The sequence below is a fragment of the Corylus avellana genome, chromosome ca9 (genome assembly GCF_901000735.1).
Source record: "Corylus avellana chromosome ca9, CavTom2PMs-1.0".
NCBI lineage: Eukaryota > Viridiplantae > Streptophyta > Magnoliopsida > Fagales > Betulaceae > Corylus > Corylus avellana.
Genome location: NC_081549.1, coordinates 9,571,746 through 9,592,236, shown reverse-complemented (window position 1 = coordinate 9,592,236; position 20,491 = coordinate 9,571,746). Strand labels below are relative to the sequence as shown.

The window sequence follows — 20,491 nt, the reverse complement described above, 5'->3', positions numbered from 1 at the left end:
TAGCAGAATTTCAGCAAAAAACCAAAGGGCATCTTAGATTTTAGCAGAATTTCAACCATCTTCTCCCCTTTATGAATGGGCAATGGCTTATATGAATTATCTTATATGTATACTCGCACCCTTCTTGACATTAACACGTTTAAAGCCATGATGGTCATGAACCCATCAAAATTCTGCAATTAAACGAGCTTATGCAAGAGCAGTACAAAGATGGGTAACTTCCTGTGAAGTCTAATTCGAGAGAACCCAAAGCAAACAATATTGTGTGTCATTAGGGTAGGGCGTTACAAACTTATTAAGAATCGAAGATATATTCAATGCTTAATTTATTGTAACATATTCAAATCAAATTTTTATTAACCCATGTTCAATATATATTTTATTTTTCCTCATACTTAATTATTTTATCTTTAGGCTAGAAGAGTTGATTTTCTACCTAGTCGTGGCCTAGCACTAGGCCACGACTAGGACTAAGGTTTAATCGTAGTTCATCTTGCCATGGACTACAGATAAAACCCAAGTCCAATGCTTCCTCAACCACCCCTATCCATGCCACCCCCAACCCACTAGGGGGTGGTTGCTCACCACCCTTGTTTTCCATTTTTTTTTAATCTATTTTATTGTTTAACAATTATAAGAGATAAATTTGATTTTTAAGCGTCAAAACAAGGGAATTTTCGAAAGACTTTGGCGAACTGTCTTTTCTATCCAAACAGAAGGTCAACCCTAACAGATGGGGCTTAATTACAGCAAATTGGTAGTTTGATAAACCCAAGTGTCATAACTGTTAGTTCGCGAAGCTTTATAAAAAAAAGGCTGTTAGTTGAGGTGGCTAAAGTATATTTAATCCAAAAAAAATAAAAAGAAGAACTCTAAATCGAAAATAACTCGGGTGTTGGACTATTCTAAATAACTTTTGTTTGGAAGCAGCTGCCTCTATGATTTTACAATTCAAAAATAATAAATATCCTCGGAGCATTGGGAATGGGATACAAAAACATCTCTTCACCCTCAAATTATCCTGCGAAATTGAAATAGGGCGTGATGTTTTGCACAACTCCTTGAGCAGCACTTGCAGCTATGAATCCATAAAATCATCTTAATCCGCACGGGACTAGTTTTCTTCATCCTCAATTTTAACATGCCTAGGGATCTGCAATATGCCAAACACGAGTGAATCTTACTAAAATATCATTGGCAACCAACGGATCCTACAAGTGCTTACTTCCTAACGTGGCATTGAAAATTAATATTAAATTTTGGTCAAGTTAATTTGTAGATAATATATCACTAGTGATTTTCACTACCACGTCAGAGGGAATAACCACTTGAAAGTGCATATAACATTTTTCATAAACACACCCAATTATTTCTCAAACATGAATTTTTCATCAAGCATATACAAAAGCTGGGTACACCCTAGGAGAGGCCCACATGTCTACCCTCTATAACTGCAGTCCACATTTCAGACACAACTCCCAGAATAAAGCAGGCATACCTGTGTATTTTTCTCTAGCTGATCGAGAAATGTTCATGTCACTTTTGAGAGCTAACATTGTTGTCACCTGCACAGGACTGCGCTCCATTGCTAGCAGAGGCATCATCAGTCTTCACCCTCCGATAAAAGAGGACGTATGCGGCAGCTGTTTTTACTTCTTCCTCGTTTATGTGTGATATGTGGTTGTCATCAAAGTTGTACCACCTATTCTCATCTAGAAGCTGCACTTAACAAAAACAATCTTTTTTCAGGTAAATATTGTTTGCCACCCAAATATGCATCTGCATGGTAAAATTGCAAAAACAATGGTTTGCCATAATGTTTCAGTGTCAAATCAAGACACTATACATCAACAATTAACAGCAAAATAACACCCAAATTAGTGTCCAACAAAACGTTTTAAGTTTTAAAATGTTAAATTTTGCACCAACTTGACGTGCAGCTTAAGTTGGAAAAAAAAGAAAAAAAAAAAAAGAGGAAGAGGTAGATAGCTTTCTCACTCACCTTGATATGTGCAGTGTAGTGCCCACCACCCATGCCGCCATAATGATTAGTTAAGGCATATAGTTCATAGAGTTGACGCCGGGAATTATTTTTGTTCCCTACATAATTTGTTAGGTCAAAGTCATGAATGGGGAAGTTGACAAAGGTTTCTAGCTTCAGCAGATCCTTATGCTTCATGGACCTGCTGTATGAGAATCTCTTTAGATGGATGACCAATACTTCTGGAAGCCTCCATAGATCAAGCTTTTTACTTGCTTGTCGCCGCTCTTTGCATTGAGGACAGTACCTTCATCAGATACACAGTAAATCATGGAAGTTGTTAAGCAAGTAGCCATTCACTCACATCCTCACATGGATTTTTACATCAACCACACAGTTTATATAGTTTCAATCACTACAAGAACTTTAGACTAGGAGTGTCAATGGCAAATACAAAGTAGCAGAAGAGATTCGACATTCATCATTTTAAGGATGCTTAGTAAAGTACAAAGATGTCCTCACCAAAAATGAATTGGGAAAAAGAATAAAATCTGAGAATGCAAACTAAGAGCAGTTCCATTAATCAACAGAAGGTAATAGCCACCCGTCTTCCCTATTACAACAATCACAAGGGACTAGTGAAATGGGAAGTTGTGAGCCAAAAAGGTAGCAAGACTGAAACCCTTGATCGTAACCATTTTTGGTCTCACGACAGTAAACATGATTCACAAAAGGGAATAAAGTGTTCCATCCTTATGACAAACTGTTTTGGCCTATAATACAATAAACCAACCGTAAAAAGTACAACTTTGGCGAATCGCCAGCTAATGAATCAATCTTGGACTATTCTTGACACCTTAGGTAGGAGGACCGCCACCAATTTATTTAACATTCATCATTAACAGATGCAAGCACACAACAAAGATGACAAGGAAAGCAAAAATGAAGAAGAAGAAGAAGAAACTAACCACATGTCTTCAGGCACCAGTGGTTCTTCACGCAGAAAAGCTTCTAGGCAGGTGTACAAGGAGAGAGGTTCAGTACGAGCTTTCTTGTTAGGTGGCCCATTAAACACTTCTGGCAAGTTCTCTAGATAGTGTGTATCATACTTGTCTAGAAGCTTCAGTGACCAGTCTACATACACTAGAATTGATGTTGACGATGAGGATAGTCTAATGGGTTTGTCCTCTCCCACTGACAGATCAATGCAAGCATTACTTTCATCAACCAACTGAAGAGGCAGTCTCAGTAATGTTACTGCTTCAGAATTAGTGTCATCCTTATTTTGTGAATTTGATATTGAGGAGTCTGTACATGCTTCACCAGAACTGATATCACGGCACTGGTCTGATGCTGCTATAGACATGTTAGTATCAGAAATATTACTTTGTCCTAGGCTTTCAGTTCTTGCAATTGGAGAAAGCATTTTGTGAACCAGTAGCTGTATATCCCCTCTTGTAATTACATCGTCACATGAGATTGATGAGACGAGAGGTGTTCCATAGGGTTTCCATCCCGACGTGGTTTGAGCATTTTCCCTAAGACACAAAATTATTCAAGAACTTAGAAAGTGGCACACAAGAAACCACTATAAAGAATAAAAGTAACAAGGGAAATTGATATTTTTCCAAAGTGACATAAGCATCTTTTTTTTTTAAGTGATAATGGCATGTTATCAATCAACGAACACCATTCACCATTTTTCATCTTTTTGGTCAACGGTTTTTTTTTGGGGGGGGCATGTAAAAATTGGAGTATGATGCCATTTTACAGAAGGAACAATTTCACAGAGAGAGAGAGAGAGAGAGAAAGAGAGCTCTTTTCAGAACTAACAATGGAACTATCTTCTTGTTCAGGATACCTATGATAATAGTTGAAACAGTCGACATACTAATTAAAGCAATGAACATAAATAATAGTGGCGAAGGATATAACAACCAGGGCCAGATTTCTGGGGGCCATGCCTAATGGAAAAAGATAGAAAAAATAATAAGCAGCCCACTTTCTTTATAGCTCTGATTAATGTAGCATACATGAAATTATACATACTGCTCTCTACGGCGATGTATTAACTGAAGATATTTTGTGCTCTTCACTAGCTTTGGCATCTTGTAGGCAGCAAGGTGGTCATCATCTTTGATGGTGGACAACATTATTAAAGGATCTTCTAGAAACTTCTGAATCAAATGGTTCCGTATCTGTGAACAAAACATTTGAATTATTCAATCCAATTAAACATGCACAAAAGTAATCCTAAAAACCCAACATCCAGAAAGTTCACTGCTGCAAACCTCCACAAGCAAAAGCTTCTCACTGTGCTTCAAGGAACATGCACTGCTAAGTGCCTGGATTAAGTCCCTGCAACGTCCCTGCTTTGGGACAGTCACAGTGTAAGCAGATGGAAGGGAACTTCCATCACAAGTGAAAACTGTTACTGTCATAGTGCGGGTAATGGTCAGCTGGAGTGGCAAGGAGAGATACATGAAGGGATCAAATGTGATGGAAACTTTATTGCACACTGGACAAACCAATGTTGACTTGTACTGGCCCTGTGAAAAAGAACACTTAGATCCGTAAGTTCAGACACATTAATAGGCAGGTTAACTCGATTAAAAAAAGAAAGTAATGAAAATCAATGACATCTTGTGTCAGGATGTGATTAAGATATTTATCCTAGAGTGAAAAAAAAGTGAGGCATAAATGTAAATCTCGTCCAAGCCTTCTACATTTATTAGGGTGAGAAACCTGAATGCATCAGAATTTGAACCATAATTATAGCTATAGATTAAATCAGGATTTTATAATGAAAAAATTCTTTTGATAATAAAAGATCATATTTGTTCAGTTTCTAGCTTTTCTAAATTTCAATTTCCATATGAACAACAATCACATTGACAGCAAAAAGTTTGTTTATCCTTGTAATTCAACTTAAAATGTTATTTGTACATATTGCCAGCATAGGTTTTAAAACTAATATCATTCAAATGCAAACTATAAGATCTGATTAACTAAAATACCAATGAAACTTTGGCTGACAAATGCCTCTATAATCCAGGTAGCTCATATAGCGAAAACAGTTATTTTTAGTACAAAAAATAATTTGATAATTAATCATCTTCTTGGACGTTCTCACTCAAAGAATAAGCATTTGAAACCTAGATTTGAATGCCTTCTTTCATTTCCTATATCATAATAAATTGCTTGATAGGGTGAATACGTCAAACCAACTAAGGTTATGATGCCTCAATAGCAAGACTAAACAAGGCTCTTATAACAAGGCAATTTCAACTCAGATTTTCTTTCTTTTCTTTTATAAGTTATAAATTTCATTATAAAACTTTAAGGGGATCAATCCTAATACATGGGATGTATACAACAGAAACATCCAAAAGCAATTCATCTAAAATTCAAAAGATATAAGAACTCCAGCAAATTCAAAAAAATGTGTGATGCAGTAGCCGCATTTCAATCACACCCGAAAGCAATTCTACCATCTAAAATTTACAAGATCAAGGAACTCCAGAAAATTCAGAAAAGTGTGTGACACAGTAGCCACTGTTCAATCATAAAGAGAAAACAAGTGCAAAAAATTTTCTGGTGCAGGGGTAGACTTATTATTTATAAAAATATTAAAAACATAGAGAGATGGCCGCGCAGTCACCCAAAAGGTAAAGGGTGGCCGCGCTACCACCCCAACAGGTCAGGGGTGGCTGTGTAGTCACTATTAGTGATGGTGTCTCACTATTACTGAAGAATAAAATTTGACCTAAGGACATCACCCGTTTATCAACAATCTTTATTATCCAACCTCCTGACTTAAGAAATAAAACATGGATCCGATTATCAGTGATACCCATGATGTACCGCTCTTTACATCATATGCAAATACCTTCAAAGATGAAAACAATATTTAAAAAGAGGAAGACTCTGCCTGAGAGCTATGACCAAGAATTTCACCCTCAAAGCTTGACCTGGATTCCAACAAAGCCATACAATAAAGCAAAAGACGCACAGGAATGATTGATTCCAGAAAGAAGAAGCTTGCATACAGGAAAAAGAGTATGAAACCATCAACCACACTCCAGATTTAGATTTAAAATATCATGAACATTATTATACTCACCTGGCACACATCAACAATTATAGAATCATTACGAGCAATATGATTAGCCCAATACTCGTCTGCAACTTCTTCATCAGGTCGGCCATCCGCATCCCTGGACTTTATGTAAGGTTTGTGTTTGACGCGATTCAGATCTTCATGAAGACCATCTAGCAGAAATGCTAAAAGCTCCTGGCAAAATAACACCCCACTTTTACTGATGCAAATTGCATGGAAACCATAGAATGAATAAAAGGTACATGTCAAGCACCGAACCTGGGAATCGTGCTGATTGTAGCCACTAAATTGAGGTGCAAAGCGAGCAAGCTTCGCTTTAAAGGATCGAGGAGCTACTGGCATTCGTCCAGGTGCCCATAGCTTTCGAAGTAACTCACCAAATGCTAGTGCTAGCTCACCCTACATAATTACCACTTCAATCACTAAAATAACAGCATAATAGAACTAATATTATGTTATACTCATTATAAAATTTTCCAGAAATAAATATCTTTGAATAAAAAGAAAATATCTACCAGAAACAATTGTGACATAACACAAATATTAACATGAGTGTCTGGCAATCACGTAAGTATAACATTAAGAAATATATATATATATATAAGCGAACATTAAGAAATATATATTAGAGAAGCTAGAGATGGCAACAATAAAACCAAGTCATCTAAAGATGGCACAACAAAGATATTGAATGGGCAAGGAATTATTTAAATAAAGCTGAAGGCAGTACAAAGAGAAGAGGAAGACCACAAGAATGTGGGTTGAAGTGCCCGGCAAAATGGCCCATACATAGAAAAGACAGAACCATGGTAAAGTAGCAAGGAAGAGGAATTTTTGTAGTTGAACTCTATTGCAGATGGTATATCAAATACTTGAATACAAAAAGCACACAAGTTGCTTTCCATTACCACCCATAATCATTACACAGAATGAACCTCAAATTTGGAAGCAACCCATAGTCCTTTTGCTTCATGAAGTAGAACCAAGCAACCTGAAATTTACTCATTGTTCAGGTGCTGTATGGGATCAGTATTAAAAGAGTCAAAGGGATAAATCAGATTCAAAAGGGTGGACACAAGATAATGGAGCTCAAAAGCATAACCAGCACCCACGATCTAGTTTCATTCAACAGAGAGAACATAATGGTGAAAACAAATAACAAGAAAAGAGGATATGGTTATGAAAGATGCATAGAAGAATTACTCCAACAACAAAAATTCACTCAAGTGACACATAAAATGGAACTTGAATGGAAATATAATTTAGCAAACAACAATAAAGGAACCTTAAAGACTATATGTATTCACAAACAAATCAGAAAAGCAAAATAAAAAATTAGGGGAAAATATGCTAGAACATCATCCGCACTTTGTGCGATTTTGACATTAACACCCCAATTTTCAATTTTGAAAATTTGAGACCCAAGTTTATATAGATTTTAAATCTATGACCTCAATTCATTTTTCTCTCAAATAAATAACAAAAATGACATGAAATAAAACTGTGCCCTTCCCATTAAAAATTTAAAAAGTAAAAAAGAAAAACAGGGGCCACTGCACTGTGGAGATGTTCTTTTCTAATTTTTTAATTTCTAATAGGAAGGGCGTAATTATAACTTTTAGGTCATTGTTGTTATTTATTTGAGAGAAAAATGAATTGAGGTCTTAAATTTAAGATCTTTATAAACTCAGGTCTCAAATTTGCAAAATTAGAAAATGCAGTCCTAATGTCAAAATAGTGCAAAGTATAGTGGGGTCATAGCATATTTTCCCAAAATAAATATACAAGAACTACAAAACTGATCCAATAAATTGAGGACATGGCATATTAGACACCAAATTCTAGTTTTCATATAAAACCTCAAATGGCTTAAAATCATGCATCGACAAAAAGGTCGATTATTTCACATTTTAGAATTGTCTTCGGTACTTACAACCATGCCCAAAGGGTTCTGCCAATTGATCTCTTGATGATAATCTTCCCGAAAATATCTAGCAAACTCCGGTGTATGAACAAGGCATTGTATTGCACTGTTCATAAAACAAGTGTTCCCAAGGTTCAGCAACCCAGTCAACCCACCAGTAGCACCCCTTGTACTAATGCTGCTGATTCCATATGTGTTATCCAACTCTCTGGCTGGAGATGTCAGGTTGTGACTTTGTGGCAGCTCCACAATGTGGCTTCTAGACGCACCCTTACTTGCAGACCAGCCTCCTGCAATTGATAAGCTTGACTTAGAAGGCTCTATAAGAAAAGAAGTAGCTTCCCTCGGTGAAGATCCATTGTCCTGAACAGAATTAATGGAACCAGCCGGTGCAGTACCATTCACATGGTTAAGGACCTCCACCAGAATCTGTTTTAATTGATTAAAGAACAAAAGAAAAATGAAATGTTAAAACCAGAAAAAGTATCAGGTAATATTTAAGATGAGGCCATCATCACATAACAGAAGCCAGAAGGAAACTAGACAATAGATACATACAAGGACGAAGGCCATTTCATCTTTTAATGTATGTGACTTTCTCAACTATGCATGCATACCTGTATTACATGAAGGTCAATGTTTTGGAGTGCCTAAGCCAATGTATGTGTGTGTGCACGCATGTCCAAAAGATGAAACTACATAGATGTCTTCAGTAGTAAAAATGTCAAACATAACACAATTAACAAGACATTTGGGCATAAATGCATCATTAATTACCAATCACAATAAATTGGTAACTTTACATTAAGTGCACAAAAAAGGCATCATATATACTTCCTACACCTCATTTAACAAAATAAATGTTCGGATGTTGTGAATGAGGGAGCATCTTTGGAATTGCGTTAAAGAGTTTAAAAAGTACTTTTAGTACCTAAAAAGTTGTGTCTAACAAAAAGCTTGCATGTTTGGTAAAAAACTTCAAAATATATATATATATATATATATATATATATTTTACTTTTTTACTCTAAAAATTGACAAAACACATTTTTGGCAAAAACTTAAAAATGAAACTTTTGCTAAAAAGCTCTATTTGACTTAAAAGCTCTATTTCTCAAACACAATCTCAAACATACTTTGAATAAAGGATGCCGTGCTAACCAAACAAAGAGTTTTCTGAATATCACAGTTGATGAGTACCAGACAGTGATAGATCAGAGGTGGCAACTAAGCCTTACACCAGCTACGCACCTGCTACACTAACATGACTATCAAAGCCATCTCTAAGCATTTATTTAAAGTAGTCATTTCCTTTTCTTCAGGGGGATTTTAGGGCTACTTGTGCACTTCCAGTGTACATGGCCTTTGCCCTTTTTCTCTTATTAAATTTATCTAATTATCAAATAAGAGAACAAAACAAAAGCACACGAGACTTCTTTTAGAGGTTCTTTAAGCATTGTCTTAGGATTATCATTTCATAGGAATGTCAGTTTTAAGAGTAGCAATAATGAATAAACGCAGATCGAATATTGTCAGTTATGTCCTTTTTCTCTATCAAGGGGGCTGGGAGGATTCAACACAGAACTTAAAAGAACCAGCATGTACTATTACAGGACATACAAGGCATACAAATAGAAAGTAATAAAAAAGAAATACACAAACAATAAAGAATCACTTATTTATAAAAAAATAAAAAGTAAAGAATGACCAAGCCACATTAGTATCTAAGCAAAATGTCCTCTACTTTAAGGAATGCATGTACACCAAATAGCCACGGGGTCTAACAACCATCTCCCATATCACTTCAACATCTATCCTCACCCTATCAAAAACCACTATGTTTCTATAATTCCAAGAGATCATAAAACCACAATTTAAGTACTCATGCACAATAGATGCATTAAAAGACCACCTTTTGTTGCAACCTCCTAGCCCCACCCTTTATCTTCCAAGTTTACACAAAGTGCAGCTAACAAGACATTCCCATCTTCTGAACAAGAAAGAGAAGTAGTCGTCCATGCCTCCTTATTTTTCACCAGAGAATAGAGATTCAAACACATTGAAGGTATAAGTACCACGTCACAACTTTTACTCAAATCTCAATGAAGTAGCCCCATTTTCGAAAGGCCTGAAAAGCCATTAAAATGGCCCTCCACAGTCCACAAGCCACACTGCACAGACACCTAATATTCTTCTTCACTATGTACCACGCAACAATGATCTTCCCCCATCAACTCTCCCTCTCATAAGAGAAACTCTATGACCAAATGAAATTATGGGTCAGATATTCACTGGTTGGATTCCAAGAGAGAGAGAGAGAGAGAGATAAAGAGCAACCGCTTTTTCCATATTTTCAATTCTTTAGAGAACTCTACACTATGTACTTCTAAAAGATGTGATAGAAGACGACTTCAGACATTCAATAACACATTTTAATATTTATATATTTTAAAAATTCTTTCACATTCACATAATAGCTGGGTATTCAAGCAAGTACACCAAATGCAAAATCAGATTTCAAACGCAAAAGTGACTTCTTTATAGAAACTTTAAAGGAAAGTAATCGGTTTAATGTAAACCCACATCCTGATCCATCTGTATGTTGGCATCATCAAGTGTTTTGTCCATGTCATTCATCAAAGCATGCTTCCGACGAGCATAGTAATCCCAGATGCACACCTGCAACAGATGAATACTCTTAAAACTAAACGTAAAAGATTGCTGAAGAACATTTCACAAAAACAGAATCGAATTTAAAGATGAAGGTAGGATACATGAAATCCTTACTTGTTCCAAGTTAAGCTCAAACAATTCACAGGCTTTCCTATGCAGCTCTCCAATTGTTTCCTGCCAAAATGTTAGAATCTTAAGATAAGCGAATTCAATATACTTATTCCTACTAATGAGATAGGTGCAAAGGGGACTAAAGAAAGCAGTATAAATAACCAAGTCTGAGTATTATACCTTCTTGCTTATTCTAATAGTAGAGCGGTCAACTTTTGGCATCACATGTAATTGGAGGCGCAGAGGATACACCTCAACAGCCAACTCTGTCTGGGAAAGACCTGAACTGATTACTTTCCGTGCCAGTGTTGGACCACCTCCATACCTAAGACAAGCAAAGATTTTTTTGATAAATAGAGCAAAAGATTATAATTGATTGCATAACACTTCATTTAAATGACAACATAGAAAGTATAACATGTAATTTCAATGGATACACACTATTGGTCCCTATGGTTTTTTCGTACTTCCAATTTGATCCCTACAATTTTATTTTTTCAATCAAATTTTTCAATTATATAACTCATAACAGTGGGTCCAAAATTGTGAGGGAAACTCCAGTCACATTACAAAACCTTCTTGGATTGTGGTCTTTTATGATGTAGCACACAACCTTAGCCAATATGGCGCTCGCAGAAGACCAACATGGCACACACATCAGACAATCATTCAGCAAACCCCTGCCCAACTTTCAGCACCTTGCTCACGTTGGGGTTGGCAATTCGGGTTCATGGGTCGGATTCATATTGTGTTGAGTCATAAATATACGACTATATTTGTAACCATAAAGACGACCCATTAATTAATCGTGCCAAACCTCTCAGCCCTCACAACCTATTTAAATAAATGGGCTATACGACACGACTCGCCTAACGTGTTTAAAACAAATCATGTTGAGTTAACTCGTACACAACCCATTTTAACTTGTTTAATATAAATGGATTAAGTTGACACAAATACTTGATCTGGCCTGATTAACACAACTTCATATCACTTAAGCCTATATCAATTATAGACATTCACAACTAGATTCATAACAAAATCAACTTGACAATCAATATTCATACCCATAATTAATAAACATAATCCAACTTCTCAGAGGATATCCAAATTCATCTAAATAAACTTCTGGAAATGTGGTTATATGCTTAGGGTTAGGGAAAAAACGCAATTTAATTATACGAGTTAATTGCGGGTTGACATGAATTTGACCCATTTATTAATAGTGCCTAACCAGGTAGACTCGTTTTGACTCACACCCTATTACACTACACCATAACCCTTTAATTTTGTATTATGTTCAAGTCAAGTTCACGAATCATGTAAAACATTACCTATCCTACATCTCACATCCCTCCTCTCCCTATTCTCTCTTCTCCTCACCCCTTCCCGTCTTTATTGCCACTAGATCCTAATCTCCTCTCCCCTCCCCTACCGTCACAACTTCCATAGCAACACTCCTATAAAACCCCCACACCAATGGCACAAGATATCATGTGACTAAAAAAAAAAATAGCCACCATGTTGTTCAGTGTTGTGTCACCACACATCTAAGACTTGCCACTTTTTCTTCTCTCTCAACATTTGCTTATTTGGATGAAATTCAAAGTGTAATGGATTAGTGATAACTGTTTTCTTAAAACGGATCTATGAAATCCAAACCCACATTTGCATCTACTCATTTCTCAGATTGAATCTCTCCTTTCCAACCAGATTAGAAGAATTCAAACAAATAGAAAATACAGATTCCAAAGAAGAAGAAACAGTCAAGAAATGTTTTCCAATTTTTTCTTTTTTTGTTTTTTCTACTCCTCCATATTGCCCTGTTGCATTGTTATTTATTTTTCTAGTTTGCTGCCAGATCTCTCCAATTCCCTCCGATTCTCTTTTGTCCTTTATTTTCTTCACTTCATTTTTACTTTCCTTTTTTTTTCTCTAGAGTGAGGAGAAAGGTGCATAGCGCAAGCCAAAGGGTCCTTCAAGTTTGGAGGAAAGGTGCATAACGTGAGTACAAACAAGGGTCCCTAGAGTGAGAAGAAAGGTGCAAGGCGCAGGCACGGACGAAAGTCCCTAGAATAAGGCGCAAAGGTGCATGGCATGGGTATAGACGAAGGTCCTTAGAGTAGGAGTAAAGGTGTGTGGCACAAACAAACCCACATAGCACACTAGTGATCCTTGAGTCGGTCCATCAGATTGATACAAAAGAACAAAAAAACAAAAAAAACAAAAACAAAAACAAAAAAGAAAAAAGAAGATTTTTTAGCGATATAGTGATGGACACACAAGTGAGAATGAGATTTTTTAGCATAAATGTTGAATCTCACATTAGAAATATGTCACAAGTGTAAGAGGTTAGTATAGCATAATTGGGCCAAATTTATAGGGTTAAGTGAGTCACTCGAAGACTTCCAAAGTGTCTATCTTCCCAACACCAACCTTATCTTCTCAGGCTCATCCCTAAGTCGAAATTATGGAGGACTTAGGTGGTGTTCAGAAAAAGGTGTGTGTGTGTGTGAGAGAGAGAGAGAGAGAGAAAGAGAGAGAGAGATGAGTTTGAACCACTATTGTGTAGGGACTTTTACAATACGATATTTTGCAATAAAGTGACCCTAGAATAAACCCTCTTTGAATTGTCTTTCTAATGGTCCAAATCATGTGATCATTGGACACATGTAGGGTGTATTGCAACGTACCATTTGCTGACATGTAGCTGGAATTATAGCGCACACACACAAACACGCTAGTTGAACCTTGAGGCCTTAAGCCTATCTTTTTGACCCAAAACCAGATCTGTCTAGGGGACCTTAAGGTGATCTAAGAACCCTCTAAAGACTAGATATAACTTGTGTTAAGACCTACAATCTAAAAAGGCTCACGTTGCATAATCCATGTGTAGTAAATTGAACATAAATGTATAGTATGATCATTCAAATAAAAGAATTGAACTAGAAATACGAAATAAGTGTCATAAAGAGGAGAAATCAGATCAGCCCCTTAGTGTGGAAAGCAATGTTTAAGAGGATCAAACAATGCAAAAGAACGAATGGTATACAAGAGTGTTAACAATAGTAATTGTTGTGAATGTTTGCTTAGGCTGCTAAGTGAAGTGTGTAGAACTTTTTAAGCTAAAGAGCGAGGTAAGTAGCTTTGATCATTCCTTTATTTCTTTTGAAATGTCAATGCAATGCTTTCTTAAAATAGTTTTCAAGGTATATAATCTAATGTTAGCCTTTATTTGGTAGCCCCTTTTTAAGGATCCAATACTATATGTTTGATAAAGGGATGTAATTGAGTTAATGCATATGCTTTTGCTATGTAATGAATTTTTTTTTTTTTATGAATTATGTAACGAATATGTTATAAATACATTATTTTTTTTATAATTAATTGACAAATATCATTAAAAGCGTAAGGCGCCCCTAAGTACACAGAAAGTATACAAAATATGTTATAAATACACTATGATACTTGATGAAAGGTGAATGAAAGGAAAGGAAAGAAAAAGGAAGTGATTGTAGGGATGCATGGAACATTTTAAAATGTTTTCATAGCCATATAAAATGATGTGAAATTGTACCGGAGCTAATAGACAGGGGAAGCCATCGTGTATGGTCTACTAAGAATGGCTCACTCGAGTGCACCATTGTTTATTGAGTGATGTCTATATGCTAAACATGGCTCCACCTGTGGCCACAGGAACGAAGTTGAGCTCCTACTGATTTTTTTTTTTTTTTTATAAGTAATGTCATATCATAAATAAAGCGCAGAGGAGCGCAACCCTAGCACATAAGGAGTATACAAGAAAACCCCTAATAAGAAGAAAAAGAAATACATAAATTTAGAAAATCTGCAAAAGTAAAAACATGCAAGCCATGATGAACCACTATCCATATATATATTGTGTTAAGCAGAAGCTTCCGCAATTCGAACATCGAAGTCTCTACAGCTTCAAAGTGCCGAGCATTCCTCTCAAGCCAAATACACCACATTATACACAACAAAACCATCCTCCAAACTTCCTTGACTGGACCGCCTCCACGCACAGCGCCCCAACTAGTCAACAAATCCAGCACCCGTCTCGGCATAACCAACTCTACCCCAAACAGAGAAAGAATGTAACTCCATAATTCTCGTGGGACTTCGCAATGAACTAAAAGGTGGTTAATGGACTCCTCATTCTTCTTACACGTACAACACCATTCAACCACACAATATTCCTTTTACGTAGATTATCATGCGTCAAAATTTTCCCCAAGACTGCTGTCCATACAAAAAATGCCACCCTCGACGGAGCCTTTACACGCCATATACTCTTCCATGGAAATGAATGTCTAGCCGGCTATTTAACGCTTTATAGAACGACTTTACTTCAAATTGACCCCTCTACGAAGGACTCCAAATTAACCTGTCCATGTCGAACTTGGAAAGAATACAACCTCCCGAACAAGGAGAGAATCATCTCCATCTCCCAATCCTAGACTAAACGCATAAAGATGATGTTCCACTATATAACTCCATCTTGAAGGTGCATGGTATCCACCACCCATGCGTCTTTATGCCAAGCAATACTAAACAAAGCCGGATAACATAGCTTCAACGGGATGTCCCCACACCCAATGTCATGCCAGAAACTTACTTTGGACCCCAATCCCCATATCAAAGTGAACAAAATTGGAAAACTTATCCCACCCTCTTCTAATATGTTTCCACACACCCACTCCACCGGTTCCCAATACCTCTTTTGAACTTCAACCACCCCTCGTACTCTCATATTTAGCAACAATCACCAATCTCCATAAAGCCTCTCTCTCCGTAGCATACCGCCACAACCATTTTCCCAAAAGAGATCCTAGTGATAGCCAACCCTTACACACAGGGAATAATCGTTTGGCGGTTACTCAAGAATTTAAAGGAAATAGAAGATTTATGATGTGTGTGAATGTTTTATTTGAATTTTTTATGTTTTACTGTATGTTGAATTCTACTAACTATCTAGTTTTTATGTTTTAAAACAATCTAGATGATATCGTAGATGGTTCTACAAGGCAGGGAAATAGATAAAGAAGCCCTAACATAGAAGAGGAATTGAATAGATGCACCTAGCACATTAGTTTGTTTTGTTTCAGCATACTTCCTATGTTAAGAATAAGGGTTTAAAGGGTTGCGAGCGGTAGCTCTGGATTCCTTTTCGGGTTTTGGGTGGGAGGGTTTCTGGTTTAGTCCTTGTGGGGTGGTGGGTTTTTTTGGGTCAGTTTGGCAGTTGCTGTGTTCTTATGGGTGTTGGGTTCCGCAGGTTTCTCTCCTTGTTCTTTCCTGTTTTTTGTTTCTCTTTTTTCTTTTTGCTTTCTGTGTCCTTTTGTATACTTCTTGTATGTTTGGGGCGCCTACGCTTTTTTATAAAGCTTTCTTGATATTACATATCAAAAAGAATTAAGGGTTTAAAGGTTAACTTTTAAGGGATTGAGTTGTAATAACAGTAATACGACGACTTAAGTTTAAATTGTTATGAGTCGTTTGGTTTGCTTTGATTTTTAGCTTATGGAATTCTCATATCCTTATGTTTCTTATTGAGCAATACGTAACATCCTCTTCCTACGGGAAGGGGTTGTTACACCACCTTGTCTCAATTTGATATAGTACACAGGATTGAAGAAAGAAATAACCAAGTCTACCTCCCAATCTTGCACTAGTCTAGTAAAAGATATATTAAATTAATGATTTTCATTAAAGAACTGCATATGATCCGCCATACACGCCTTCTTACATCATGCAATACAAAAAAGTTCTGAAAAAGTTGTCTTCAAAGGTTGGTCCCCACACCACAAATCATACCAAAACCTGATCTTGGACCCCTCTCCCAACTCATATCCAAAAAAAAAAAAAAAAAGAACTCCCAGCCCCTCCTTATATGTTTTCACACTCCCACTCTGTAGGGCCCACTACCTCCTCCTTGGCACACCAACTTCCTCTCATGCTATCACATTTGGTTTCCACCACCAATCTCTACAAAGCCTCACTCTTCGAAGCATAACACCATAACCTTTTTCCCAAGAGAGCTTGATTAAACCGAATTAGATTTCTAGCCCCTAAACCATCTAAAAACATCGGAGAACAAATCTTCAACCAATTAACTAAATGGAACTTAAACTTGTCACCAATTCCACCCCACAAAAAGTCTATTTGAAGTTTTTCAATCCATTTAACCACGCCTACAGCAATTGGGAAAAGGGAAAAATAATTAGGCAAATTGGAAAGAGTACTTTTAATCTAAGCCAACCTACCTCCTTTCGACAAATAAAGCCTCTTTCAACATGCTAATCAGCGTTCCATTTTCAACAATACCATTTCATATAAATGTATTCTTATACGAAGCACCCAGAGAGATTGATCTTTTGATGTTTAAGTTAACAATCACTTAGTGACATAACAGGGAACGAAACAATAACATTTTCCAGAGCATGATTGATACTTATCGCAATGGTGGATCAGATCATTCAAATTAATGTATAAGAATTGAATCCCAAGAAACTATTTTCTTGTTCCAGCTTTTCTAATACACCAGAAAGGCATGCTGCAAAACTTTTCCAGATTCCTTTATAAACTGTGATAAAATGACACAAACCTGATGGTCTAAAACTAAACTACTGATATTCTCTACTCGTGATATTAGTATCTTTAATTTAATATGAGTTTGCATAATGCTACAAGTGCAAAGAAAATATGAAGCCAAAGAAAATGAATGGACATTCTCACATCCAAAATCTTGTAAATTTACGCATAACATACCACGAATATAATTGATTCCAAACTTCTTGTGGAAGCAATACATAGTCACGGCCTTCTAGTAGAGTATCGTGAATCTCAATACCCACAGTAGAATCATCAGACGCTGAATCATATATCAAATCAGAATTATCAATACCAGCAGGCCTCTTTAGAGAACTTGAACCAACCAAATCACCATGCTCTGACAAGGAAGATCCATCATTAGCATTATTTGGTTGGTCTTGATTTGCATATTCAATCCAATGTTGCCACCATCTGTAAAAACCAATAAGAAACACATTAGATAACAAATTTTTCATTTTTCTTTTTTTTTTTTTTTTTTTTTTTTGAGATAAGTAATCAACAAATATCATTAAAAGCGGTATTACCCAAAAAAACAAAAGGACAAAGAAAACTGGGGGCAGCACACACAACATTTCAGACTAGAAACAGCAATCAGTGTCACCAGATATTAGCAACTGAATGGTGAAGAAAATAAACTGCTGCGCCATTTGCCAGCAGTTGAAGAAAGAAAGCTAAAACCTTTTGTTCTTTTCTCTTGTAGATTAGGTTTCAACTCTTAAGATGATTAGAAAGAGCAGCTCATGTTAAGGCTTTAATCATAGGAGAGGTTTTTCATTTCAATACAACACCTTCCCATCATCAGAGGCCAATTCCAAAATGGACCAAAGAGAAATTGGTAAAAGAGATTGGATATGATGGCTTCATGAGAAGAGAGAGCTATCACCACCATGAATCCCCCAAACACCTTACTTACCCCACACATAACATGAAATATGAAGAAAGGAAGGAACTGAGTGCTGTAACTTCAACACGTTTTAACTCAGATATAATGCAATTTAAGCCCCCCAATAAAAAGAGTAAAAATCACCACCTAAGCCCTTTAATTAGCAAACTCTCTCAATTCACCAATTCATACCAGAGTCGACCATTAGAAACAACAAAGTGTGTAGAGAAAGAAGTTCCTGAATTTTCAAAAACTTCCCTACATGCTTATCAAGTGAAACCCTCACGACTGTTTAGTAGGCGCAAAGTGAAAACGACACTAGAATGCATTAGCAAATACATTGAAACTGAGCATCCCTCAACCCTCACCTTTCCACAATACCAAAAACATCCCTCTACTACACTCTAGGATCTCGAATTTACACGCAAAAGCACTTTCCGTAAGATTGAAACAATTATGAAACGAAATCAAGAATTTCGAAAAGAAAAAGAGTAGAAAAGAACCTCTGAGTGATTAAATAAAAGTTGTCGCCCTCCTTGCTATTAGCTTCGGAAGCCAAAGCAATATCTCGGATCATAATCCTCTCTTCCTCCGGCGTCAGCTCCGTGCTGCTTGCGCTGCTGCACATCGAAACCTCCGCCATTGCGCCCTCTACGCTCTCGCTTTTTCTCGGATCTGATATTACCACGGGAAATCTCAGACTGAGGAATTGGTTAAATTTTTCTTTACCGTTTTCTTTTTCTGTTTCTCTATGACCAAACAAGGAGGAGGGGTTTTTTAGAAATGGTTAAAACCCGGCTAAAGTTTCTCGATTGATCATTATACGGCCGGTCGCTTCAACGTTTGATTAATTCCGGTCGCTCAGAAAAACAAAAATAAATTATCTTTTTGTGGCATAGGTTTTTATTTTTTATTTTTTTTAAGTGAAAAATACACTTTACTCCTAATTATATTTGTACTTTTAAACTCAATGTTTAAAAAGTGATATTTTATCCTTCAAAGTATCTAACATTGATACTTGACTCCCCATGAAGTACATTTTAGTCCCATAAAATATTTTAAATTGACACTTTACCCCCCAAAGTAACTAAGTTTAGAGAGGTAAAGTGTCAACTCAAGGGGATAAATTGTCAATTCAAAATACTTCAGGGGTAAAGTGTACATCACTACATCATGGGGGTCAAGTGTCAATGTCAGATACTTTGGGCGATCAATTGTCACTTTTTAAACATTGTGGTTAAAAGTGTAAATGAGTAGATAGTTCAAGGGGTAAAATGCATTTTTCCCTTTTTTTTATATTTTTAATCACCTAGGTTTCAAATCCTATTATAGATGGTACATAGCTTATGAGAAAAGATCAATGTAATACATTCATCACATTATGTCAGCCCTTGCCACATACAAATGTCACATGTTCTAAAACAAAATAAAAATAATTGAACAATTAAAAAAACTAAACCCAAAAAAAAAAAAAAAAAAATTAATAATTAAAAAATTATGGGCCACCCCATTTTGGCCATTAGGGGTGACCGGCCACCCCCAAGACTGATCTACGAGTGGCCGAACCACCCCATGCGGCTGGTTTAGGGTGGCCAAACCACCCTTAAGGCCACAATGTAGGTGGCTAGTCAAAATGGGATGTTCGGGCCACCCTATAGTTTTTCCAATTTTTTTTTTTTTTGTTTTTTATAAGACACATGGCATTTGTATGTGACAACACATATGACGGACTTACTAAGTTGGTCTAATTTCATAAGTCAAGTATAATCTGTGATTGACATATATAATACTCAATGAAAATAAGTAACCGTTTTTTCTCTTTGGTGTTCTTCCGTGAAACCTAGAGGAGGAGGCAGTTTTTCTCCAAATCTGCAAGGATTGCGGAGGTAGCTCTCGTAAACTTGGTGGATTTTGTTGTTGAGAGAATTGAAGGGAGAATGGATGAAGATTTATCAACACTCTGGGGAAATTCTCGTTGTCCAAGGAGGCGATTTCAAGAGTGGAGGTGCAGGAGGATGAGTTGGAAGAGATTTCATTGAGAAGTTTGTTTGGTGGGGAAGTTGTTATCAAATCGAGTCATAGGGAAGAACACCATTAGAGCTACTTTGATTAGGGGCTGGAAACCGTCTAGTTCTCTTTCGTTCAAGCTGTTGGGAGATAATTTATTTC

The 20,491-nt window shown here is 36.5% G+C and overlaps 1 protein-coding gene across 2 annotated transcripts; it reads right to left on the bottom strand.

Moving 5' to 3' along the window:
- Positions 1-879: 879 nt before the first annotated feature.
- Positions 880-19,173, bottom strand: LOC132161980 (ubiquitin carboxyl-terminal hydrolase 5). 2 transcript variants are annotated; one of them, XM_059572213.1, is made up of 15 exons: positions 18,826-19,173; positions 17,596-17,850; positions 10,990-11,134; positions 10,813-10,872; positions 10,609-10,704; positions 8,424-8,454; positions 8,035-8,315; positions 6,360-6,500; positions 6,105-6,275; positions 4,273-4,530; positions 4,031-4,179; positions 2,950-3,519; positions 2,003-2,288; positions 1,499-1,719; positions 880-1,153 (listed from the first exon to the last, which is right to left on the bottom strand). In XM_059572213.1, the coding sequence occupies exons 1-14, from the start codon at positions 18,963-18,965 to the stop codon at positions 1,537-1,539; spliced, it is 2,766 nt and encodes a 921-aa protein (XP_059428196.1). In that variant the 5' UTR covers positions 18,966-19,173; the 3' UTR covers positions 880-1,153; positions 1,499-1,536. The 2 variants fall into 2 exon arrangements, with proteins under 2 accessions (XP_059428196.1, XP_059428194.1); XM_059572211.1 differs by having other exon boundaries at positions 8,035-8,454.
- Positions 19,174-20,491: the final 1,318 nt, after the last annotated feature.